Source organism: Oncorhynchus kisutch, linkage group LG5, assembly GCF_002021735.2.
Source record: "Oncorhynchus kisutch isolate 150728-3 linkage group LG5, Okis_V2, whole genome shotgun sequence".
NCBI lineage: Eukaryota > Metazoa > Chordata > Actinopteri > Salmoniformes > Salmonidae > Oncorhynchus > Oncorhynchus kisutch.
In genome coordinates, this window is record NC_034178.2 from 57,024,187 (window position 1) to 57,051,025 (window position 26,839).

The following is a 26,839-nucleotide window of genomic DNA, read 5'->3' on the forward strand; positions in this document are numbered from 1 at the left end:
TGGCTGTCTGTTTGGCTGACTTGCCGTCTGTCCATCAGTCTCGCTCTCTATCACGCTACCTTTCTACTCTCTTTCCATGAGATGACAGAACAGTCCTGTTAGACTAACATAGTCATCCACTTCATCACTTCAAGTCACTCTTACACTGCATTAGAACAGTAAGAGTTGTTGTGTACTGTATGTTCCTGTGCAAGTGTGCAAACCTAACATCGAAGCATTCAGCTCTATAAGTTCTTTAAGGGTGTTAATGGGTTCGTAGTGGACAGAACAGGAAGAGAGACAGGATATGTGGGCAGTGTGGTGCTCTGGGGATGGTATTGGGAGGGGGGATGGGGAAAGAGGAGTGGGTTTTAGTTGATGTCATAGCAGCAGCTGGTGGTGAATCTGCCCCAGATTATATTATACACCCATCCTTTCTCCTCTCCCCTCTATTCTCCCCATCCCCCTTTCTCTCCCCCCTTCTCTCCTCTCTTGTCCCCTATGTGTGTGTGTGTGTGTGGGGGGGGGGTTACTTTCCTTGTGGGTATCAGAAGTCCTCAAAAGGATAGTAAAACAAGGGAAAACCAGACAAGTGAGGACATTTCGCCAGTCCCCAAAAGGAAAAAAGCTATTTTAGCGTTACAATTAGAGTTAGGAGTTATGTTTAAGTTATGGGTTTAAGGTTAAGGGGTGGGTTTAAGGTTAGGAAAACAGGACTTTGAATGAGAATCAATTTTTTGGTCCCCACAGTGTAGTGTTTAGTCCATTAGACGTTGTCATAGTTTATGATCTTTCTTGTGTGTTGTAAGAGAGATAAACGAACCATGTTTATCTTGGACCAGTGTTTTGACTTCCAAGCATGATTCTGTAAATGGGCTTTGGAGCGTGCCTTTGAAAGATGGAAGGGAATGTGCTGTTTGTGTTTTGATGTTTGTTCAATGTTTGCTTTGTGTCTTTCCCTCCACTCTCTTGACCTCTAAATAACCAGGAATGTCTTAATGTCAACCTATGAGGCTTTTGACTAGAATGTGCACTAGGGCTGGACGATATGGCCAAAATATCATATCACAGTATTTTTCAAATTTATGACGGTATTTCATGTTTTGAATAATACAAGTTTTAAATGTGCTTGTGTGTGACCCAAGGGTGGTAACACATACATTGTAAGTGATATCGATGGGTCTCTCTCCATTCTGGTTGTTTTATACTGTTCAATTAAACTTCAACCAACTTTTTTCAGCATTTTCATCCATTTCTGCATTTCCTGCGCTAATTTAAGGTCATTAATTTAAGGTCATTTCCCCACGTAGGGCTGTGTGATATGGGCAAAAAATCTAGGCCTTATTTTATACCGAATGTTGCAGTTTAACAAAAACTTGCTTAGATAAGACAAACTAACTGTTTTCACTAATAGTGTTAGTCTGTGGGGCGGGACTAGGTCTGTGGGGCGGGACTAGGTCTGTGGGGCGGGACTAGGTCTGTGGGGCGGGACTAGGTCTGTGGGCGTGACTAGGTCTGTGGGGCGGGACTAGGTCTGTGGGGCGGGACTAGGTCTGTGTGGAAAGCCGCATGGAGCGAGAGCAGAGAGAGGTGACTCAAGTAGCGGAGTAACCTATAAAAATGGACATTCCACACAGCGTATCACATTTAACAAGTGAAACATTCAAATACCGTTATAGAAGGCAAACTATGTGTCTATGAAGGAAAATACAGTATACCTCCCAGACCCAATGTGCACACATTCAAAAACATCAACAATTGATGATTAATGGTCAGGATCAGTTTAATATTATATTGAAAAACACTAGATTTATCATTGCTGATGAATAATTCATTAAAGAAAAGTATTTCCATCCAATATCAGGCTCCAAGCAGGAAGTTGATCAGATGAGCTCATCCAATAGCAACAACTGTTGTCCAGCTGGATAAACCAATCCCAACAATGACACAGTATATTCAGCCAATGGAAACAACCGTACCAAGGATAACCCATCCAATAGTAACAAAGACAAGTATTTTTCCAGCCCTCTGCTCTGTGTTTCTGCTAGAGCTTTTGGAGAACAGAAACCTGTGTCTGTTGATTGAGACAAGGATACAAACATACACATATGAACCTGTGTCTGTTGATTGAGACAGGGATACAAACATACACATATGAACCTGTGTCTGTTGATTGAGACAGGGATACAAACATACACATATGAACCTGTGTCTGTTGATTGAGACAGGGATACAAACATACACATATGAACCTGTGTCTGTTGATTGAGACAGGGATACAAATATGCACATATGAACCTGTGTCTGTTGATTGAGACAGGGATACAAATATACACATATGAACCTGTGTCTGTTGATTGAGACTGGGATACAAATATACACATAGGAACCTGTGTCTGTTGATTGAGACAGGGATACAAACATACACATATGAACCTGTGTCTGTTGATTGAGACAGGGATACAAACATACACATATGAACCTGTGTCTGTTGATTGAGACAAGGATACAAACATACACATATGAACCTGTGTCTGTTGATTGAGACAGGGATACAAACATACACATATGAACCTGTGTCTGTTGATTGAGACAAGGATACAAACATACACATATTCCACTAGATTCCACAGCCACAAAGTCAAAATAGGCTGAAATTCCTGAAAACAGAATCTTTGGCCATGATAAACACGGGTGAAATTAGCGGAACAGAGAGGTTTGTCCGATAGTTTCCATTTACGAGAGAGGAGACTTCACTTCCTTTCTTCACACAAAGGTAATCACAATTGTTAACGGCATTCCCCCAGAAGTAAAATAGGAAGTGACAAACTTTCGCAAAATTATTTTACTTCTGGGTAACCAAGATTATCTATCTCTTTATTACGGTGGAGAGAGGCCATCTAATGCTGCTGAGAGCAACACCAAAATATACAGTATTTCCCCCTTTATTTCCAACTGTTTCACTCTCTCTTTTTACCCCTCCCTTCTCTCTATATCCCCCTCTCTTTCCCCCACTCTCAAGCTCAATATTAATGTCAGCTTAAATGTATTCTCTCTCTCTCTCTCTCTCTCTCTGTCTCTCTCTCTCTCTCTCTCTCTCTCTCTGTCTCTCTCTCTCTCTCTGTCTCTCTCTCTCTCTCTCTCTCTCTCTCTCTCTCTCTGTCTCTCTCTCTCTGTCTCTCTTTCTCTCTCTCTGTCTCTCTCTCTCTCTGTGTCTCTCTCTCTCTCTCTCTCTCTGTGTCTCTCTCTCTCTCTCTGTGTCTCTCTCTCTCTCTCTGTGTCTCTCTCTCTCTCTCTCTGTGTCTCTCTCTCTCTCTCTCTCTCTGTGTCTCTCTCTCTCTCTCTCTCTCTCTGTGTCTCTCTCTCTCTCTCTGTGTCTCTCTCTCTCTCTCTCTGTGTCTCTCTCTCTGTGTCTCTCTCTCTCTCTCTCTCTCTCTCTCTCTCTCTCTCTCTCTCTCTCTCTCTCTCTCTCTCTGTGTCTCTCTCTGTGTGTGTCTCTCTCTCTGTGTCTCTGTGTCTCTCTCTCTCTCTCTCTCTGTGTCTCTCTGTCTGTCCAGGTTGACTCCAGAGGACAAGCGTCTGTTGTGGGAGAAGCGTTCGTTCTGCCAGTCAGAGAGTGGTGCCCTGCCCCTGGTGCTGGCTAGTGCCCCCCGCTGGGAGTGGGCATGTCTGTCAGATATTTATGCCCTGCTCCGCCAGTGGGCATGTCTCAACCACCACCACGCACTGGGCCTGCTGCATGCCACGTAAGGGGACTATGTGTTTGCATGTGTGCATGTGGTTGCCAGGCAATGGTTTGGGAAACGGTCACTGGGCAATTGTCGCCAGAAGACCTGTGGTCACAATTCAACCTTGTCATGATATGTCCAGGCTGGAGGTGTTCGTGTGGACCACAGACATGCTGGCAGTTTGGGGTCATGGTCAGAGATGGGAGTGGACCTGACAGGCTTAGAATCCTGTTCTGGAACATAAATACCATGAGTTCACAACCAGCATGGCAACATACATGACATCACATGCATCATCCTGTTACGGTTTTCTTCCATCGAAAGAGAGTCAGACCAAAATGCAACGTGGTTAATACGATACATCTTTAATGAAGATGACACACATTAATACAAAACAACAAACGGACCGTGAAAACCTATACAGCCTATCTTGTGACAATAAACACAGAGACAGGAACAATCACCCACGAAACACTCAAAGAATATGGCTGCCTAAATATGGTTCCCAATCAGAGACAACGAGAATCACCTGCCTCTGATTGAGAACCGCCTCAGGCAACCATAGACTTTGCTAGAAAACCCCACTAAGCCACAATCCCAAAATAAACCCATGTCACACCCTGGCCTGACCAAATAAAGAAAGAAAACACAAAATACTAAGACCAGGGCGTGACACATCCTCTTTTAAAAATGACAGTTCAGTGATTAATGAGGTCCATTTGTTTGATCTCTCAAATATTTATTTATTTTGGATTGAAACAATGTAATAATATAATGCCAAATGTATTGAATGTGTATTAGGTTCCCTGATCAGGAGCTGAGGCATACTGCAGTACAGTGGATGGACTCTATCTCTGACCCTGAGCTGCTGGACTTCCTACCACAGCTGGTGCAGGTAACACTGTACCAATGCCTTATGATTACCATACAAACACCTCATTAGAGGGCTATGTGGAGCCTAACCAACTCTCTCAATCGGTCTCTCTCACCCTCACGCTCTCTCGCAGGCTCTGAAATATGAGTGTTACCTGGACAGCCCGTTGGTGCGTTTCCTGCTACGGAGAGCCATAGGGGACATGCGCATCGCACACTATCTCTTCTGGTGAGACTTACACACATATCAGCTCATGCATCAAGACACACTCAGCCTTCCTTTTGTCTTCACACACAACCTGATGTAGGCTCACAGACACACACAACCTGATGTAGGCTCACAGACACACACAACCTGATGTAGGCTCACAGACACACACAACCTGATGTAGGCTCACAGACACACACAACCTGATGTAGGCTCACAGACACACACACAACCTGATGTAGGCTCACAGACACACACAACCTGATGTAGGCTCACAGACACACACAACCTGATGTAGGCTCACAGACACACACAACCTGATGTAGGCTCACAGACACACACAACCTGATGTAGGCTCACAGACACACACAACCTGATGTAGGCTCACAGACACACACAACCTGATGTAGGCTCACAGACACACACAACCTGATGTAGGCACACACAACCTGATGTAGGCTCACAGACACACACAACCTGATGTAGGCTCACAGACACACACAACCTGATGTAGGCTCACAGACACACACAACCTGATGTAGGCTCACAGACACACACAACCTGATGTAGGCTCACAGACACACACAACCTGATGTAGGCTCACAGACACACACACAACCTGATGTAGGCTCACAGACACACACACAACCTGATGTAGGCTCACAGACACACACAACCTGATGTAGGCTCACAGACACACACAACCTGATGTAGGCTCACAGACACACACAACCGGATGTAGGCTCACAGACACACACAACCGGATGTAGGCTCACAGACACACACAACCGGATGTAGGCTCACAGACACACACAACCTGATGTAGGCTCACAGACACACACAACCTGATGTAGGCTCACAGACACACACAACCTGATGTAGGCTCACAGACACACACAACCTGATGTAGGCTCACAGACACACACAACCTGATGTAGGCTCACAGACACACACAACCTGATGTAGGCTCACAGACACACACAACCGGATGTAGGCTCACAGACACACACAACCGGATGTAGGCTCACAGACACACACAACCGGATGTAGGCTCACAGACACACACAACCGGATGTAGGCTCACAGACACACACAACCTGATGTAGGCTCACAGACACACACAACCTGATGTAGGCTCACAGACACACACAACCTGATGTAGGCTCACAGACACACACAACCTGATGTAGGCTCACAGACACACACAACCTGATGTAGGCTCACAGACACACACAACCGGATGTAGGCTCACAGACACACACAACCGGATGTAGGCTCACAGACACACACAACCGGATGTAGGCTCAGAGACACACACACACACAACCTGATGTAGGCTCACACACACACACAACCGGATGTAGGCTCACAGACACAGACACACACAACCGGATGTAGGCTCACAGACACAGACACACACAACCGGATGTAGGCTCACAGACACAGACACACACAACCGGATGTAGGCTCACAGACACAGACCCACACAACCGGATATAGGCTCACAGACACACACAACCGGATGTAGGCTCACAGACACACACAACCTGATGTAGGCTCACAGACACACACAACCTGATGTAGGCTCACAGACACACACAACTAAAAAGTTAAGTACAGCATTCCATACATGACACTGCTATAATGTAGGACAATGTCATTGATGCTTTGTCTTCAGTAGGGCAAACATGTTTCCACCTGCTGGACAGATTGGGATATACTTAAACAAACTCACTGGATGATGAATAAAAAATATTCTTAAAAATGAGTTAACACGATTACATCAGGGCCCATATTCATAAGAAGTAAGATTGCTGATCTAGGATCAGGTCCACCCTGTTAACCATTATGATTTAAAGGCTAAACTGATGCTAGAGGAGCACTCAGAGATGCTTCATGAATACTGGGCCTGAACACAAAGTACACATTTGTTAAATACTCACATGAATAAATGTACACAGTAATGCACAGTGGACCACATGAACAATAGTCAGATACATTTCCTCTCTCTCCCAGGTTGTTGAAGGACACTCTGCAGGACAGTCAGTTCAGTGGGAGGTACCAGCACCTGTTAGCAGGCCTGCTGTGCTGTGTGGGTCGGGGCCTCAGGGAGGAGTTTGATAGGCAGTGCTGGCTGGTCACCATCCTGGCTAAAGTAGCCCAACGTGTCCGGGACACCTCTCCCTCCAGCAGACAGGCCATCCTTCGAGAGGGACTGGAGGAGGTCAGGCAGTTCTTCTCAGTCAGTAGCAGCTGCCGTCTCCCCCTCAACCCTGGCATGCTGGTCAAAGCCATCAACATGCAGGTACTTGCTTGTGTTAGTGTACGTGCGTGTGTACGTGCGTGTGTACGTGCGTGTGTGCGTGTGTGTGTGTGCGTGCGTGTGTGTACGTGCGTGTGTGCGTGCGTGTGTGTGTGTGTGTTTGCTCCTGTGTGTTTGCTCCTGTGTGTTTGCTCCTGTGTGTTTGCTCCTGTGTGTTTGCTCCTGTGTGTTTGCTCCTGTGTGTTTTACTGTGTGTGTGTGTGTGTTTGCTCCTGTGTGTTTTACTGTGTGTGTGTGTGTGTGTTTGCTCCTGTGTGTTTGCTCCTGCGTGTTTGTGTGTGTGTTTGCTCCTGCGTGTTTGTGTGTGTGTTTGCTCCTGCGTGTTTGTGTGTGTGTGTTTGCTCCTGCGTGTTTGTGTGTGTGTGTTTGCTCCTGCGTGTTTGTGTGTGTGTGTTTGCTCCTGCGTGTTTGTGTGTGTGTGTTTGCTCCTGTGTGTTTGCTCCTGCGTGTTTGCTCCTGCGTGTTTGCTCCTGTGTGTTTGCTCCTGTGTGTTTGCTCCTGTGTGTTTGCTCCTGTGTGTTTGTGTGTGTGTGTTTGCTCCTGTGTGTTTGCTCCTGTGTGTTTGTGTGTGTGTGTTTGCTCCTGCGTGTTTGTGTGTGTGTGTTTGCTCCTGCGTGTTTGTGTGTGTGTGTTTGCTCCTGTGTGTTTGCTCCTGTGTGTTTGTGTGTGTGTGTTTGCTCCTGCGTGTTTGTGTGTGTGTGTTTGCTCCTGCGTGTTTGTGTGTGTGTGTTTGCTCCTGCGTGTTTGCTCCTGTGTGTTTGCTCCTGCGTGTTTGTGTGTGTGTGTTTGCTCCTGCGTGTTTGTGTGTGTGTGTTTGCTCCTGCGTGTTTGTGTGTGTGTGTTTGCTCCTGTGTGTTTGCTCCTGCGTGTTTGCTCCTGCGTGTTTGCTCCTGTGTGTTTGCTCCTGTGTGTTTGCTCCTGTGTGTTTGTGTGTGTGTGTTTGCTCCTGCGTGTTTGTGTGTGTGTGTTTGCTCCTGCGTGTTTGCTCCTGTGTGTTTGCTCCTGCGTGTTTGTGTGTGTGTGTTTGCTCCTGCGTGTTTGTGTGTGTGTGTTTGCTCCTGCGTGTTTGTGTGTGTGTGTTTGCTCCTGCGTGTTTGTGTGTGTGTGTTTGCTCCTGTGTGTTTGCTCCTGCGTGTTTGCTCCTGCGTGTTTGCTCCTGCGTGTTTGCTCCTGCGTGTTTGCTCCTGTGTGTTTGCTCCTGCGTGTTTGCTCCTGTGTGTTTGCTCCTGCGTGTTTGCTCCTGCGTGTTTGCTCCTGTGTGTTTGCTCCTGCGTGTTTGCTCCTGTGTGTTTGCTCCTGCGTGTTTGCTCCTGTGTGTTTGCTCCTGCGTGTTTGCTCCTGTGTGTTTGCTCCTGTGTGTTTGCTCCTGCGTGTTTGCTCCTGTGTGTTTTACTGTGTGTGTGTGTGTGTGTTTGCTCCTGTGTGTTTACTGTGTGTGTGTGTGTGTTTGCTCCTGTGTGTTTTACTGTGTGTGTGTGTGTGTTTGCTCCTGTGTGTTTGCTCCTGTGTGTTTTACTGTGTGTGTGCTCCTGTGTGTTTGCTCCTGTGTGTTTTACTGTGTGTGTGTGTGTGTGTTTGCTCCTGTGTGTTTGCTCCTGTGTGTTTGCTCCTGTGTGTTTGCTCCTGCGTGTTTGTGTGTGTGTGTGTGTTTTACTCCCATCTGTATGTGAGTTCGTGTCTGTGTGTGATCTCTGTCTCCAGTTGTGTTCCTACTTCAACTCCAACGCCGTGCCCCTCAAACTGTCCTTCCAGAACCTGGATCCTCTGGGAGACAACATCAATGTCATCTTCAAGGTAAACATTTCAAACACCACTGAATCAGAGAGCCACTTAAGACTAATGAGATGCAACCACTGTTGTTTAACTCTACTGAATCAACAAACCATTTAAATGTGCCTTTCTGAACCCCTGTTGACCTTCGACCTCTGTGACCGCTGTATCTTCTGACCTCTGCTCTCAAGTCAGGTGACGACCTGCGCCAGGACATGCTGACCCTGCAGATCATCCGCATCATGAACAAAATCTGGATCCAGGAGGGGCTGGACATGAGGATGGTCATCTTCAGATGTTTTTCTACCGGACGAGGCAGAGGTAAGGAGGGAGGGGGAGAGAACGAGAGGTTCCTGTTTTGATTGATTTAATAAAGTCAGTTAGGTCTGCTCTATACCAAATTAGCCTCTTCCCAGTTTTACTTCTGGTAGTTGGGTGGATGGGACTACCAGCTCTCTGTAACTTAGAGGGCAACCAGTGGGTCCATCTCCTCTTTACCATGTTTCTTGTAGGTTGACAATGTCTATAGGATGACAATGTGTGTATTTCTGATTTCTTTGGGGAAAGTAGAAGAAGCTTTTTCAGGCACTCCATTGAGTGCTGTGACCTGCCTTCCCTGCTGTGCTCTCATGTCATTTTTGCCTGTGTGTATTATTATCAAATCAAATGTTATTTGTCACATGCGTCGAATACAACAAGTGTCGACTTCACCGTGAAATGTTTACTTACAAGCCCTTAACCAACAGTGCAGTTCAAGAAGAAAATATTTACAATTTTGACTAAAATTAAAAAGTAGCACAATAAGAATAACGAGGCTAAATACAGGGGGCACCGGTACCAAGTCAGTGTGTGGGGTACAGGCTAGTTGAGGTAATCTGTATGTAGGTGGGGGCGAATTGACTATGCATAGGTAACAAACAAATAGCAAGTGTGCAAAAGGGAGGGGGGTCAATGTAAATTTTCCGGTGGCGATTTTATTAATTGCTCAGCAGTCTTATGGCTTGGTGGTAGAAGTTGGTGAGGAGCCTTTTGGTCCTAGACTTGGCGCTCCGTTACAGCTTGCCGTGCGGTAGCAGAGAAAACAGTCGATAACTTGGGTGACTGGAGTCTCTGATAATTTTATGGGCTTTCCTCTGACACCGCCTATTATATACAGTTGAAGTCGGAAGTTTACATACACCTTAGCCAAATACATTTATACATTTATATTAATACATTTATTTACAATTCCTGAAACTTTAATCCTAGGAAAAATTCCCTGTCTTAGGTCAGTTAGGATCACCACTTTTATTTTAAGAATGTGAAATGTCAGAATAATAGTAGAGAGAATGATTTATTTCAGCTGTAATTTCTTTCATCACATCCCCAGTAGGTCAGACGTTTACATACACTCAAATAGTATTTGGTAGCATTGACTTTACATTGATTAATTTGGGTCAAACGTTTCGGGTAGCCTTCCACAAGCTTCCCACAATAAGTTGGGTGAATTTTGGCCCATTCCTCCTGACAGAGCTGGTGTAACTGAGTCAGGTTTATAGGCCTCCTTGCTCGCACACGCTTTTTCAGTTCTGCCCACACATTTTCTATAGGATTGAGATCAGGGCTTTGTGATGGCCACTCCAATACCTTGACTTTGTTGTCCTTAAGCCACTTTGCCACAACTTTGGAAGTATGCTTGGAGTCATTGTCCATGTGGAAGACCCATTTGCGACTAAGCTTTTACTTCCTGACTGATGTCTTGAGATGTTGCTTCAATATATCCACATCATTTTCCTTTCTCATGAAGCCATCTATTTTGTGAAGTGCAACAGTCCCTCCTGCAGCAAAGCACCCCCACAACATGATGCTGCCACCCCTGTGCTTCACGGTTGGGATGGTGTTCTTCGGCTTGCAAGCCTCCCCCTTTTCCTCCTAACATAACGATGGTCATTATGGCCAAACAGTTCTGTTTTTGTTTCATCAAACCAGAGGAAATTTCTCCAAAAAGTACAATCTTTGTCTCCATGTGCAGTAGTCTGGCTTTTTTATGGTGTTTTGGAGTAGTGGCTTCTTCCTTGCTGAGGGGCCTTTCAGGTTATGTCGATATAGGACTCATTTTACTGTGGATATAGATACTTTTGTAACTGTTTCCTCCAGCATCTTCACAAGGTCCTTTGCTGTTGTTCTGGGATTGATTTCCACTTTTCGCACCAAGGTACGTTCATCTCTAGGAGACAGAACGCGTCTCCTTCCTGAGGGGTATGACGGCTGCGTGGTCCCAAAGTGTTTATACTTTCGTACTATTGTTTGTACAGGTGAACGTGGTACCGTCTGGCATTTGGAAATTGCTCCCAAGGATGTACCAGAATTGTGGAGGTCAACAATTTTTTTCTGAGGTCTTGGCTGATTTCTTTTGATTTTCCCATTATGTCAAGCAAAGAGGCACTGAGTTTGAAGGTAGGCCTTGAAATACATCCACAGGTACACCTCCAATTGACTCAAATGATGTCAATTAGCCTCAGCAGAAGCTTCTAAAGCCATGACATAATTTTCTGGAATTTTCCAAGCTGTTTAAATGCACAGTCAACTTAGGGTATGTAAACTTCTGACCCACTGGAATTGTGATACAGTGAAATAGTCTGTCTGTAAACAATTGTTGAAAAAATGACTTGTGTCATGCACAAAGTAGATGTCCTAACTGACTTGCCAAAACTATAGTTTGTTAACAAGACATTTGTGGAGTGGTTGAAAAACACGTTTTAATGACTCCAACCTAAGTGTATGTAAACTTCCGACTTCAACTGTAGGTCCTGGATGACAGGAAGCTTGGCCCCAGTAGCGCCTTACTGCCAGATGCCAAGCAGTTGCCATTGTTGGGGTTCGTTTCCTTGTTCCTTGTCAATCATTGGTGAAATTAGCATTATGACAATATCTTTAATTAAATTATTCAAAAACCTTTATTAATGCATTTGCAGACAGAAGTTGAAAACAGGAAAATAACGCATGTTTCCCAGTAAGTTCTGCATCAAAGAAAGATCCCATGATATTTTATCAAACCCGAACTCCAGCCCTCGTGATGTCACTGCCTACGTCATTGTATTTTACTCATGAGACCAAAACCATACCTACAAAGCTATATAAACACGGCTTTTAGTGTGTTATCTAAAAGCTAAGCAGTAAATGTCCAAGTTGATTTATAGTGGAATGTCTAAGTAGTCTTATCTCCTACACTCCCCTGCAGAGTTCTGTCTCAGTGACACATTTCTCAGAGGGGTCTCTTTATAAGAGAGAGAGAACTGGAAAACAACTGTGGAACAATATTAAAACCTCAAAATGTATATATATTGTTCATCTGTAGTCTAGGTCTTATAACCCCTCCCCTTCTATTAATACAACATAAGCATAATCATTTATTCTAATACATTAATCATTTGGTACAGCCCCAATCATGACCCCTAGGTCCACTTCTAACACCATACCAGGCAGTGATGCAACCGGTCAGGATGCTCTTAATGGTGCAGCTGTAGAACCTTTTGAGGATCTGAGGACCCATGCCAAATCTTTTCAGTCTCCTGAGGGGGAAAAGGTTTTGTCGGGCCCTCTTCATGACTGTCTTGGTATGTTTTGACCATGATAGTTTGTTGGTGATATGGACACCAAGAAACTTGAAACTCTCGACCTGCTCCACTACAGCCCCGTAGATGTTAATGGGGGCCTGTTTGGCCCCCCTTTGTCTTGCTCACATTGAGGGAGACGTTGTTGTCCTGGCACCACACTGCAAGGTCTCTGACCTCCTCCATATAGGCCATCTCATCGTTGTCGGTGATCAGGCCTACCACTGTTGTGTCGTCAGCAAACTTAATGATGGTGCTGGAGTCGTGTTTGGCCACACAGTCGTGGGTGAACAGGGATTACAAGAGGGGACTAAGTACACACCCCTGAGGGGCCCCAGTGTTAAGGATCAGCGTGGCAGACGTGTTGTTGCCTACTCTTACCACCTGGTGGCGGCCCGTCAGGAAGTCCAGGATCCAGTTGCAGAGGGAGGTGTTTAGTCCCAGCATAGTGAACAGCATTCTCACATAGGTGTTCCTTTTGTCCAGGTGAGAAAGAGTGCGATTTGAGATTATTTGGCTGGTTGACCAGAGTTGGTGCTCAGATTTATTTTTGTATAATTTATTTATAATTTATTTTTCTTCTTGGCTTTAAAAGTATTTTCAGACTAAATATTATTTTCAGGTTTCTGTTGTTCTTCTTTTGCTGGTCATTAGTTTGCCAGAGCATTTGCTGTATAGTCCTTGGGATAAGAATCTTTGGTTGTAATTTTGTCCAAAATCAGATTGTAGGCTTGGAGTTTTTATTTGGAGTGAAGGTTATGTTGTGGAGGGTAGTGTTCTGTTTATGTCCTTGTGGAAAAAATCCAAGTTTATCCAACTCTAAATCTATCTTTTTGTTAAAAAAAAACATGCAGAAAAATTCAGGAGCTCATCTGCTCATGACCGATCTCTCTCTCTCTCTCTCTCTCTCAATTCAAAGGGCTTTATTGGCATGGGAAACATGTTTACATTGCCAAAGCAAATGAAATAGACAATAAACAAAGGGAAACATTACACTCACAAAGGTTTTTTGACATTTCAAATGTTGTATTATTGGCTATGTACAGTGTTGTAATGTACAAGTAGTTGAAGTATGAAAGGGAAAATAAATAAACAGATAAATAAGGTTGTATTTACAATGTTTGTGCTCCTCTGGTTGCCCTTTGCTCATGGCAACGGGCCACAAATCTAGCTGATGTGACTGCACACCGCCCAATTTTTCAGTTTTTGATATGTTAAAAAAGTTTGAAATATCCAATAAATGTCATTCCACTTCATGATTGTGTCCCACTTGTTGTTGATTCTTCACAAAAAAATACAGTTTTATATCTTTATGTTTGAAGCCTGAAATGGGGCAAAAGGTCGCAAAGTTCAAGGGGGCCGAATACTTTCGCAAGGCACTGTATATACAAAGGTATGTGGACACACCTTCAAATTAGTGGATTCGGCTATTTCAGGTACACCCGTTGCTGACAGGTGTATAAAATTGAGCACACAGCCATGCAATCTCAATAGACAAACATTGACAGTAGAATGGCCTTACTGAAGAACTCAGTGACGTTCAACGTGGCACCGTCATAGGATGTCACCTTTCCAACAAGTCAGTTCGTCAAATTTCTACCTGGCTATAGCTGCTCCGGTCAACTGTAAGTGCTGTTATTGGGAAGTGGAAACACCTAGGAGCAGCAATAGCTCAGCCATGAAGTGGTAGGCCACACAAGCTCACAGAATGGGAGTCCCGAGTGCTGAAGCGCATAGCGTTTAAAAATCGTCTGTCCTCGTTTGCAACACTCACTACCAAGTCAGCACAATAACTGTTCGTTGGGAGCTTCATAAAATGTGTTTTCATGGCCAAACAGCCGCACACAAGCCTAAGATCACCTTGCGCAATGCCAAGCGTTGGCTGGAGTGGTGTAAAGCTTGCCCCCATTCGACTCTGTAGCAGTGGAAACACGTTCTCTGGAGTGATGAATGACCATTTGGCAGTCCGACGGACGAATCTGGGTTTGTCGGATGCCAGGAGAACGTTATCTGCACCAATGCATGGGGCCAACGGTAAAGTTTGGTGGGAGGAGGAATAACCCTTTGTTCCAGTTAAGGGAAATCCTAACGCTAGGCGATTCTGTGCTTCCAACTTTGTGTCAACTTTGTGTCAAAAGTTTGGGGAAGGCCCTTTCTTGCTTCAGCATGACAATGCCCCTTTTGCACAAAGCGAGGTCCATGGAGAAATGGTTTTTCGGTGTAGAAGAACTTGATTGGCCTGCACTGAGCTCTGACCTCAACCCCATCGATCACTTTTGGGATGAATTGGAACAACGACTGCGAGCCAGAATTACTCGGCCAACATCAGTCCCCGACATCACTAGTGGCTGAATGGAAGTAAGTCCCCGCAGCAATATTCCAACATCTAGTGGAAAGCCTTCCCAGAAGAGGGGAGGCTGTTATAGCAGCAAAGAGGAGAACCAACTCCATATCAATGCCCATGATTTTGGAATGAGAAGTTTGACGAGCAGGTGTCCACATACTTTTTAGTTATGTGGTGTGGTGTATGTGTCTCTCTCTCCTCTCTTTCTCCTCTCTCGCTCTCCTCCCTCTCTCTTTCTCGTCTCTCTCACTCACTCTCAGGTATGGTGGAGATGATTCCCCAGGCTGAGACTCTGAGGAAGATCCAGGGGGAACATGGAGTGACTGGTTCCTTTAAGGACCGCCCCCTGGCTGACTGGCTACAGAAACACAACCCCACAGAGGACGAGTATGAGAAGGTACAGTCAGACACATGTGCACGCATGCACAAACTATCACTCACTCAAGCACACACACCCACTCGCACACTCTCTCAACCTCACACCAACACTCTATCGTCGTACACACGATGACCTATAACCTCTGACCCTGTGATGTGTCCTGCTAGGCTGTGGAGAACTTTATCTACTCTTGCGCAGGCTGCTGCGTGGCCACCTACATCCTGGGTATCTGTGACCGTCACAACGACAATATCATGCTAAAGACCAGCGGTCACATGTTCCACATCGACTTTGGCAAGTTTTTAGGACACGCCCAGATGTTTGGCAACATCAAACGGTGAGCCCGGGAGGGCACTGTGAAATGTATACCCAACTTCAATTTCAAATCTCGATGTAGTCCCTATTGCGAGGACAGAGGAACGCAACTTTTACCACTGTCTTTGTTTTTGGTTTAGTCTTTTTCTGATTGGCAGGCAGACCGATGGTTCTGTTCCTGTTGGTAAAGACCAATGGCCCTGTGTTCTGATCGGTATTTATCTGTGTGTATTTGTGATTGGCAGGGACCGTGCTCCATTTGTGTTCACCTCTGACATGGCCTATGTTATCAACGGAGGAGACAAACCTTCCAGTCGTTTCCATGACTTTGTGGACCTGTGCTGTGAGGCCTACAACCTCATTCGCAAACACACACACCTCTTCCTCAACCTACTGGGACTGGTACGTATACGTACACACGTGTGTGCGCGTGTGTGGGGGTGTACGAACGCACACACACTGATGTCTTCCTTTGTGTCCTGTATAGATGTTGTCGTGTGGCATTCCTGAGCTGTCAGACCTGGATGATCTGAAGTATGTCTACGACGCCTTGAGACCTCACGAGTCTGAGGCTGACGCTACAATGTACTTCACCAGGTACACGCACACAGTATATTCTATATATTTTTTATTTAACTAGGCAAGTCAGTTAAGAACAAATTCTTAGTTATAATGACGGCCTAGGAAAAGTGGGTTAACTGCCTTGTTCAGCTGCAAAACGACAGATTTTTACCTTGTCAGCTCTGGGATTCAATCTAGCAATCTTTCGGTTACTGGCCCAATGCTCTAACCACTAGGCTACCCGCTGCCCCTATATAGACTTACAGTATAAACAGGCATAGACTGTGTGGTCTCTTGTCTGACTCCTCTAGCTTTCTCTCTCTTTGTCCCTCCTCTCTCTGTCCCTCTCTAGGTTGATAGAGTCCAGTCTGGGCAGTGTTGCAACTAAGTTGAACTTCTTCATCCATAACTTGGCCCAGATGAAGTTTGCCTCATCCGAGGAGCATCCTGTCCTCTCCTTTGCCCCTCGGGTTTACACCCTCAAGACTGATGGACTCATCCGCAACCTCTTTGTCTGCCGACACATACGAACGTACAGCTCCAGCAAAGGATACGTACGTCTACACCTACAGGCCTCGTAAATTAAACCTATGTGTAAATCTACAGTTGCATGTTCATATAGGCCCAGCAAGGGATATGTCCACTATACTACATACGCACATACAGCTCCAGCAAATGATTCAAGAATACGTAAGGCCACAGTCACACAATATACTACGTATACACACACAGCCCCAGAAAATGAATGCTATGTAAGTCTACAGTTAGCTACACACACATGCACCTACACTTTAGTATAAGCCCAGCAACAAATACAAAAGACAATCTGTCTCTCCCTAACCCTAACCCACAGCCTTCGTAAAGAATGTATCAAGTAAGGCTGGAGTCATGTAAGATCAACTGTATAGTGTGTGTGTGTCTCTCCCCACAGGCATTTGTGGTGAAGGTGGAGCGAGAGGGCCAGCAGGGGTCAGTGTTGGTCCAGAGGAGCTTTGAGGAGTTCTATGAACTACACAGTAAACTACGCCTCGTCTTCCCCTCATCCAAACTACCCAGGTAACACACACACACTGATCATTTACAAAACATCACCCTTCTCTTGAAACAACAACAGTAAACTACGCCTCGTCTTCCCCTCATCCAAACTACCCAGGTAACACACACACACTGATCATTTACAAAACATCACCCTTCTCTTGAAACAACAACAGTAAACTACGCCTCGTCTTCCCCTCATCCAAACTACCCAGGTAACACACACACACTGATCATTTACAGAACATCACCCTTCTCTTGAAACAACAACAGTAACTACAACTAGTAATAGAGGAATAGTAATATTAGTGATAAATAACTGTGATATTCATTGGAGACTAAATAACTGTAGGAAAATGTGTCTGGACCTTGTAAACTGCAGTGAATAAACCCATAACTGATCCAAAAGGTTTTTCCAATCAGGCAGGCTAGATGGAGTTATTTCTAAATGAACATACATTCTATGGTAGAAAATGGCAAGATTATGTTTTAATACTGTTTATGCATCGAATAAGATTTCTCAGTACTGTATCATCTGTGTCTGTGGGACTGAGTTGGGATTCTGGGGCTTGGCGCTAGCAATTGATTTATGATGGCTTGGTGATAGAGCCTGCAGTCCATTGAATGATTAGTGTCTGTGTAATGCTGGCCTGTGTGCCTGTGAACCGTCCCTCCAGTTTCTCACATGCAGATGAACACTGGACTTGTTGTATTAGTATCTGTGTGTTAAGGTGAAACTGAGAAAATAATCCAGTATAAACAAGCAGTAAATGACCTAGAGACAGAAACCTGGCGCAATGTAAATCTTGCTGTCTGTTGCTTGTTAGCACATTGTACCTTTGTATAATTCCATACATCTGTTGTTTGTCATGAACATTCAGGAGGATGTACTTTGCTATAAAGAGCTGTCACCCAAATCTGCTCGTTGGGCTCTCAACGATTATCTATGGGTGGCCGTTGACCAGCTCAATTGTCTTAATTCTTAATCGATAATAAAGATTGATTGTTTGAAGAAATAACAAAGTCTCTCTCACTTGGTTAGAATTTCCACCACAATTACGCACCACGCTTTTGAGCAGTTATTCAAATGACAGGCTTTTCACTGCAGTTTACAGCCTAGACTAGAGTTTTGTTACTCACTTAAAAACAATAACAACATTCTTCATTACATTGTGTTGTAGCCTAGGTAGAATACATTTCTTGTCCCTAAAAACTGAAACAATAGGGTGTGTTTTCTAGCTGTTAGCTGGGGACTGGGAAGGAGCGCTCAGCACAGCCTCAGGAGCACACATAGTGTAGGCAGCTACCTAGGATTTCTTTATCTGATAAACATTTTTTACTTTCACTGTGTAAATTGACTGGATATATTCACTTGCAGTGTGAAGCCTAACATTGAGCTAATGAATTATTGGCTAATATGCATCCACTTCTAAGTTAGTCTACACCCTGTCTGTCTTCACTGTTCTGTTGCGCAATGATGCACCTGGCCTTTTCACTGCCAAAGCTATTCCTTTTAATTATTGTAGAGTCCCAGGGAAGCCAGACTACAAAAGCTTGTTGGACACATTTCAACATGTTTTCTTTAGCCTACTAATAGTCTATTGGAGGGGAGATGCACGCTTGTTCTTGCTGGCTGAATATAAAATAGGCTACAGCATTCACGGGCAGGGAGTTGGAGAGGAGAAATATTTTACTACAGTAGGCCTGTCTTAACACCAGGCTACATCCTGACAAAATACACCATATGAGTCACCTGCTAATGTACCTTTCTAGACCTTCTAAACTGTCAAGAATAGACCCAAATAGTTGCATACTCAGGCCTAGGCTGTTGGCCTATGCAGTTATTTCGGCATGAGCAGTTATTCAAATTAGCCTACATCACATCAGTTTACAGCCTATGGACAATACCTGTGTATTTACTTGATAACAATAATACATTCCTCATTGCACTGTGTTGTTGTAGCCCAGGTATAATAATTGTCTTGTCTAAAAACGTAGACCACAGAGCACAGCCTGGAGGAACCCACTACAGAACTGCCATTTCCTAATCTGTCAAATGATTTGTCTTGCACTTTGACAGGTAAATATTTAGCCTATAGCCCTAATATTTAGCTAATTATTAGCCTAATATCGAGCTAATATTTAGCTTCTTACTTTGGCTACACATCACTAGACTCTATTACAGCTGTTTCCTTGTGCAACAGGCTAAGCAAGCCTCTCCACAATAGGCCATTACTCTTCTCGTAAAATCTCAGGAAAAGCTACAAAAGATAGTAGGACATTTATTTTCATTTTTATACTAGGCCTAATAGTTTATTCAGGGAAAGAAGCAGGCTTGGTCTGGCTAATTTCTGAATGTAGAACAAGCCTACAGCATAGAAAATGCATGTCGGGGAAAGTTGAGGAGAGAGTGCTTATGTGATCACTTTTGGCCAGTTATGATTACATTGTTGCACTGATACATTGCAAATAATTGCACAGGACATACAGAGATGAGCACAGTGAAAAGGAAGAACCAAAGGAATTGACAACTATTAGAAAAATGGAAATCACTTCAAACCACTTGAGCAACAAGGTAATGACATGCTGTAAAATATGCACAGGCTAAACAGTTTGTTGAATTCCTACATTTCAATACAAGTTAGTATATTATTTTTCATTAGACCTCCATGTACATTGAAGTATTGTTTGCAGTTTTCACTATGACAATGAACACACCCTGAAAGCACTGAATTGTCTGTTACCACCTTATTATAAGCAGTGGAATGTGTTGATCAGTTGATTGACAGGTGTAGGACTGTGGAATGATCAACTATAAAATTTCCTCTTGAGTGGATGCTCACCAGTGTTTTATAGTTATGTAGCCTATAGTTTATCATTACAATTATGATTATAGTTATTGGCTTGGTGTATGGCCCGGGCCTTAACTCTGACAAGAAACATTATTATCACAACAGAACTAGCCTACCAGTAGGACTAGCGAACGATAGCGAACTTAAATTAAATCAAATTACACTTTACTTTTATATTATTTTTTTTATACTCTCTGGGCTCGGCAGGCGAAGGTCGCGTCATGGGTCTTCCTGAAACATGACCCGCCAAACCGCACTTGCTTAACCCGGAAACAGGAAACACTGTTCACCTGACAAACAAGGTCAGCCTACAGGCGCCTGGCCCGCCACAAGGAGTCGCTAGAGCACGATGAGCCAAGTAAAGCTCCTCCAGCCAAGCCCTCTCCTAACCTGGACGATGCCGGGCCAGTTGCACTCCGCCCTATAGGACTCCTGATCACGGCCGGTTGTGATACAGCCCGAGAAGGAACCAGGATCTGTAGTGCCTTAGACCGCTGCGCCACCCGGGAGCCCCTCTTGTATTTTTTTTACATTTACTGATAGCCAGGGCACACTCCAACACTCAGAAATCATTTACAAATGAAGCATGTGTGTTTAGTAAATCCGCTTCATCATTGGAAGTAGGGATGACCAGAGATGTTTTCTTGATAAGTATGTAACTTTGACCATTTTCCTGTCCTGGTAAGCATTCAAAAAACTAACGAGTACTTTTGGGTGTTAGGGGAAATTTATGGAGTAAAAAGTACATTATTATTTTCTTTAGCAATGCAGTGAAGTAAAAGTTTGGAAAATATAAATAGTTGAGTAAAAATGACTTAAGTGGTACTTTAAAGTATTTTCCTTACTTTACACCACTGCCTTTGATGCCCCTCCCAGTTTCCCCAGCCGGTTTTTGATTGGGCGGTCTCGAGGAGAGGCGATGGCTGATAGGAGGAAAGACGAGCTCAACGGATACGTCTGGCATCTGGTGCACGCTGCGCCCGAGGTCGCCCAGGTAAACAGTCACCTCCGACCTTTGGTTCAGGCACTCAGTGACCCCTGTTGTGTGTCTGCCATTCTATTTAAAGGTCAATTTAAAGCACTGTGTTATCACTATATTCACTAGACCAGTGGTTCTCAATCCTCTTGGTTCAGGTGTTGACTCTGTTCAATCAGGTGTGCTAACTCTGGAATAGATCAAATACATGGAATGACTGGGTGTCCCAGAGTACAGGTTTGAAAACCACTAGACTGACCATGAATGTCATCCTAATTCTATATTAACAGTTCATTTTTAATGCAAATGACTATAGTTGAAATCTGAAGTTTACATACACTCTGGTTGGAGTCATTAAAACTTGTTTTTCAACCACTCTACAAACTTCTTGTTAACAAACTATAGTTTTGGCAAGTCAGTTAGGACATCTACTTTGTGCATGCAAGTAATTTTTCCAACAATTGTTTACAGACAGATTATTTCACTTATAACTCACTGTTTCACAATTCCAGTGGGTCAGAAGTTTACATACACTAAGTTGACTGTGCCTTTTAAACAGCTTGTAAAATTCCAGAAAACGATGTCATGGCTTTAGAAGCTTCTGATAATTGACATCATGCTAATTGACATCATTTGAGTCAATTGGAGGTGTACCTGTGGATGTATTTCAAGGCCTACCTTCAAACTCAGTGCCTCTTTGCTTGACATAATGGGAAAATCAAAGGAAACCATCCAAGACCTCGGGAAATAAAATGGTAGACGTCCACAAGTCTGGATCATCCATCCAAACGCCTGAAGGTACCACGTTCATCTGTACAAACAATATTGCGCAAGTATAAACACAATGTGACCACGCAGCCGTCATACCGCTCAGGAAGGAGACGCGTTCTGTCTCCTAGAGATGAACGTACCTTGGTGTGAAAAGTCAATCCCAGAACAACAGCAAAGGACCTTGTGAAGATGCTGGAGGAAACGGGTACAAAAGTATCTATATCCACAATAAAACGAGTCCTATATCAACATAACCTGAAAGGCCACTCTGCAAGGAAGAAGCCACTGCTCCAAAACCTCCATTAAAAAGACAGACTACGGTTTGCAACTGCAAATGGGGACAAAGATCATACATTTTGGAGAAATGTCCTCTGGTCTGATGAAACAAAAATAGAACTGTTTGACCATAATGACCATCATTATATTTGGAGGACACGGAGGCTTGCAAGCCGAAGAATACCATCCCAACCTTAAAGCACGGGGGTGGTAGCATCCTGTTGTAGGGGTGCTTGCTGCAGGAGGGACTGTTGCACTTCACAAAATAGATGGCATCATGAGGCAGAAAAAATATGTGGATATATTGAAGCAACATCTCGAGACATCATCACCAAGTTGAAGCTTGGTCGCAAATGGGTCTTCCAAATGGACAATGACCCCAAGCAGGCTTCCAAAGTTGTGGCAAAATGGCTTAAGGACAACAAAGTCAAGGTATTGGAGTGGCCATTACAAAGCCCTGACCTCAATCCTATAGAAAATGTGTTGGCAGAACTGAAAAGGCGTGTGCGAGCAAGGAGGCCTACAAACCTGACTCAATTACCCCAGCTCTGTCATGAAGAATGGGCCAAAATTCACCCAACTTGTTGTGGAAGGCCACCCGTAACGTTTGACCCAAGTTAAACAATTTAAAGGCAATGCTACCAAATACTAACTGAGTGTACATAAACTTCTGACCCACTGGGAATGTGATGAAAGAAATAAAAGCTGAAATAAATAATTCTCTCTACTATTATTCTGACATTTCACATTCTTAAAATAAAGTGGTGATCCTAACTGGCCTAAAACAGGGAACTTTTCCTAGGATTAAATGTCAGGAATTGTGAAACTGTGATTAAATATATTTGGCTAAGGTGTATGTAAACTTTTAAACTGAGTTGTTACTGTATTATTTATTTAACTGCCAGTTTTTTATGTGCACGGACACAGGCTCATTAAAGTGGAGGCAGAATGATGTACAGTGCCTTGCGAAGGTATTCGGCCCCCTTGAACTTTGCGACCTTTTGCCACATTTCAGGCTTCAAACATAAAGATATAAAACTGTATTTTTTTGTGAAGAATCAACAACAAGTGGGACACAATCATGAAGTGGAACGACATTTATTGGATATTTCAAACTTTTTTTAAATCAAAAACTGAAAAATTGGGCGTGCAAAATTATTCAGCCCCCTTAAGTTAATACTTTGTAGCGCCACCTTTTGCCGCGATTACAGCTGTAAGTCGCTTGGGGTATGTCTCTATCAGTTTTGCACATCGAGAGACTGAATTTTTTTCCCATTCCTCCTTGCAAAACAGCTCGAGCTCAGTGAGGTTGGATTTAGAGCATTTGTGAACAGCAGTTTTCAGTTCTTTACACAGATTCTCAATTGGATTCAGGTCTGGACTTGGCCATTCTAACACCTGGATATGTTTATTTTTGAACCATTCCATTGTAGATTTTGCTTTATGTTTTGGATCATTGTCTTGTTGGAAGACAAATCTCCGTCCCAGTCTCAGGTCTTTTGCAGACTCCATCAGGTTTTCTTCCAGAATGGTCCTGTATTTGGCTCCATCCATCTTCCCATCAATTTTAACCATCTTCCCTGTCCCTTCTGAAGAAAAGCAGGCCCAAACCATGATGCTGCCACCACCATGTTTGACAGTGGGGATGTTGTGTTCAGGGTGATGAGCTGTGTTGCTTTTATGCCAAACATAACGTTTTGCATTGTTGCCAAAAAGTTCCATTTTGGTTTCATCTGACCAGAGCACCTTCTTCCACATGTTTGGTGTGTCTCCCAGGTGGCTTGTGGCAAACTTTAAACAACACTTTTTATGGATATCTTTAAGAAATGGCTTTCTTCTTGCCACTCTTCCATAAAGGCCAGATTTGTGCAATATACGACTGATTGTTGTCCTATGGACAGAGTCTCCCACCTCAGCTGTAGATCTCTGCAGTTCATCCAGAGTGATCATGGGCCTCTTGGCTGCATCTCTGATCAGTCTTCTCCTTGTATGAGCTGAAAGTTTAGAGGGATGGCCAGGTCTTGGTAGATTTGCAGTGGTCTGATACTCCTTCCATTTCAATATTATCGCTTGCACAGTGCTCCTTGGGATGTTTAAAGCTTGGGAAATCTTTTTGTACCCAAATCCGGCTTTAAACTTCTTCACAACAGTATCTCGGACCTGCCTGGTGTGTTCCTTGTTCTTCATGATGCTCTCTGCGCTTTTAACGGACCTCTGAGACTATCACAGTGCAGGTGCATTTATACGGAGACTTGATTACACACAGGTGGATTGTATTTATCATCATTAGTCATTTAGGTCAACATTGGATCATTCAGAGATCCTCACTGAACTTCTGGAGAGAGTTTGCTGCACTGAAAGTAAAGGGGCTGAATAATTTTGCACGCCCAATTTTTCAGTTTTTGATTTGTTAAAAAAGTTTGAAATATCCAATAAATGTCGTTCCACTTCATGAATGTGTCCCACTTGTTGTTGATTCTGCACAAAAAAATACAGTTTTATATCCTTGTTTGAAGCCTGAAATGTGGCAAAAGGTCGCAAAGTTCAAGGGGGCCGAATACTTTCGCAAGGCACTGTATGTGGAGTCAAGTCTGTACGTGGTTGTGGTTTCACTATGACTGGAGAGTTTCTTACAATTCAGCCCTTCCTTTTAGAAGAAGCCGCATATCAGTGTTACAGCCTTTGACATACACACACAATCTGTCAGGGCGGGTACTGTAGTCACTTACCAGAACTTCCCTCTACTGTATCTCTAATAGAACAGTTTGACATCACACACACAGCTCAACTTCCATGTCAAACGTAAACACAAGCTAGAACTGCTAGCACTCCCATTTCTTTTTCTCAGTTTGAAAATAGCGCCCACAGTATTGTTGTGAGCTGATGTTCCACCTAGGAATGAATTAGGTCTCGTGGAGGTGTCATGTTGTTTTTTGTCATTAACTGAATGTACCTCCTCTCTTCCCCTTTCTTTCTGTCTCTTTTTCTCTGTCTCTCTCTTTCTGTCTCTGTGTCTATTTTTGTCTCTGTCTTTCTGTCTCTCTTTATCTCAGTGTGACCTCATCTACACTTTCTTCCATCCTCTGCAAAGAGACGAGAAACCTGGAACAGTGGTGAACACACTGCAGAGCAAACCTGCAGGTACACCCGCCTACCCACCCACCCGCCCACCCACCTGCCCACCCACCCACCCACCCACCTACCCACCCACCCACCCATAGTGTGTGATGCATCAGGTGACTCGCTGAGAGGAGATGGTTATCTATTGGAAGCCTGATTTTAACAAGATGTAATGCACAGCAAATAGCTACAGGGTTAACTTTATCACTTTCTAAAACAAACAGCCACACCAAGCAGAGTCCAGTGTATCGAGCCCGTGACACACTGTGTCCTTGGCCACCGGAATAGTAGCCTATGTGATAACCAATCATAGACATTTGACATTTTAGTCATTTAGCAACTTTCTTGAGTTAGGGGTTAGAGGTTAAATGGAACTCCAGCTTTCAATCTGGCTGACTGGCGTTCTAATGAAGATGTATCTACAGCACATAGGTATACAGTCACCTATCTCTGTAGATCCAGCCCTCCTTGCTCCCTGGGCCATCACACACACAAACACAATACATGTACACACACCTCCTGCCACTATAAACACACACACATACATACACTCATACTGTATAACCGTATTAAAATCCTACATCCTGTTCCGTCTCTGTTTGTCTTTCTCCCCCACATGCAGAGATCTGTTGGGCTCCGGTCTCAGGCAAAGTGGTAGGAGAGGTCAAGCTCTCCATCTCCTACAAGAGTGACAAGCTCTTCATCATGGTCATGCACATACGAGGCCTGGTGAGTGTGTGTGTGTGTGTGTGTGTGTGTGTGTGTACTTTCAGCATACTGATGCTAATTGAGAATGTAATGGTGTTGAAGACTTCTACTGTAGACTGTTATTTTAGATATATACTGACTATCGTTCCTCCTGTGTATTTCCTAGCAACCCTTGCAGGAAGGGACAGACCCTGACCCCTATGTCAAGCTGTACCTCCTCCCAGACCCCCAGAAAACCAGCAAGAGGAAGACCAAGGCCGCGCGCCGCACTTGCAACCCCACCTACAATGAGATGGTGAGACCTAGTTGATGTGTGACTGTGTATGTAAATGTGTGTATTTTTGACTGTTGTATAAACTCTGTTGTACAACTCTGTGTGTCTCTCTCTCTCTCTCTCTCTCTCTCTCCTCTCTGTAGCTGGTGTATAATTCTGTGTGTCTTCTCTCTCTCTCTCTCTCTCTCTCTCTCTACTCTCTCTCCTCTCTCTCTCGCTCTCTCTCTCTATCTCTCTGTAGCTGGTGTATAATTCTGTGCTGTCTTCTCTCTCTCTCCTCTCTTCTCTCTCTCTCTCTCTCTCTCTCTCTCCTCTCTCTCTCTACGCTGTGCTATAATTCTGTGTGTCCTTCTCTCTATCTCTCTTGTTCTCTCTCTCTCTTTCCTCTCTCTCTCTCTCTCTCTCTGTGTTCGTGTATAATTCTGTGTGTATTCTCCTCTCCTCTATCTCTCTCCTCTCTCTCTCTATCTCTCTCTCTCTGTAAGCTGGTGTATAATTCTGTGTGTCTTCTCTCTCTCTCTCTCTCTCTCTCTCTCTGTAGCTGGTGTATAATTCTGTGTGTCTTCTCTCTCTCTCTCTCTCTCTCTCTCTCTCTCTCTCTCTCTCTCTCTCTCTCTCTGTAGCTGGTGTATAATTCTGTGTGTCTTCTCTCTCTCTCTCTCTCTCTCTCTCTCTCTCTCTCTCTCTCTGTAGCTGGGTGTATAATTTCTGTGTGTCTTCTCTCTCTCTCTCTCTCTCTCTCTCTCTCTCTCTC

The 26,839-nt window shown here is 44.1% G+C and overlaps 1 protein-coding gene across 1 annotated transcript in view; it reads left to right on the plus strand.

Moving 5' to 3' along the window:
* Positions 1–26,839, plus strand: part of LOC109891616 (phosphatidylinositol 4-phosphate 3-kinase C2 domain-containing subunit beta-like) — a 52,719-nt gene that overhangs the window by 25,454 nt on the left and 426 nt on the right. Inside the window, 16 exon segments of the mRNA XM_031825473.1 lie at positions 3,537–3,725; positions 4,509–4,602; positions 4,715–4,809; positions 6,805–7,093; positions 8,813–8,905; positions 9,073–9,202; positions 15,079–15,215; positions 15,365–15,534; positions 15,758–15,914; positions 16,000–16,109; positions 16,426–16,627; positions 17,005–17,129; positions 20,837–20,954; positions 25,037–25,124; positions 25,726–25,832; positions 25,978–26,106. Of these exon segments, the coding sequence (XP_031681333.1) occupies positions 3,537–3,725; positions 4,509–4,602; positions 4,715–4,809; positions 6,805–7,093; positions 8,813–8,905; positions 9,073–9,202; positions 15,079–15,215; positions 15,365–15,534; positions 15,758–15,914; positions 16,000–16,109; positions 16,426–16,627; positions 17,005–17,129; positions 20,837–20,954; positions 25,037–25,124; positions 25,726–25,832; positions 25,978–26,106 (2,233 nt within the window).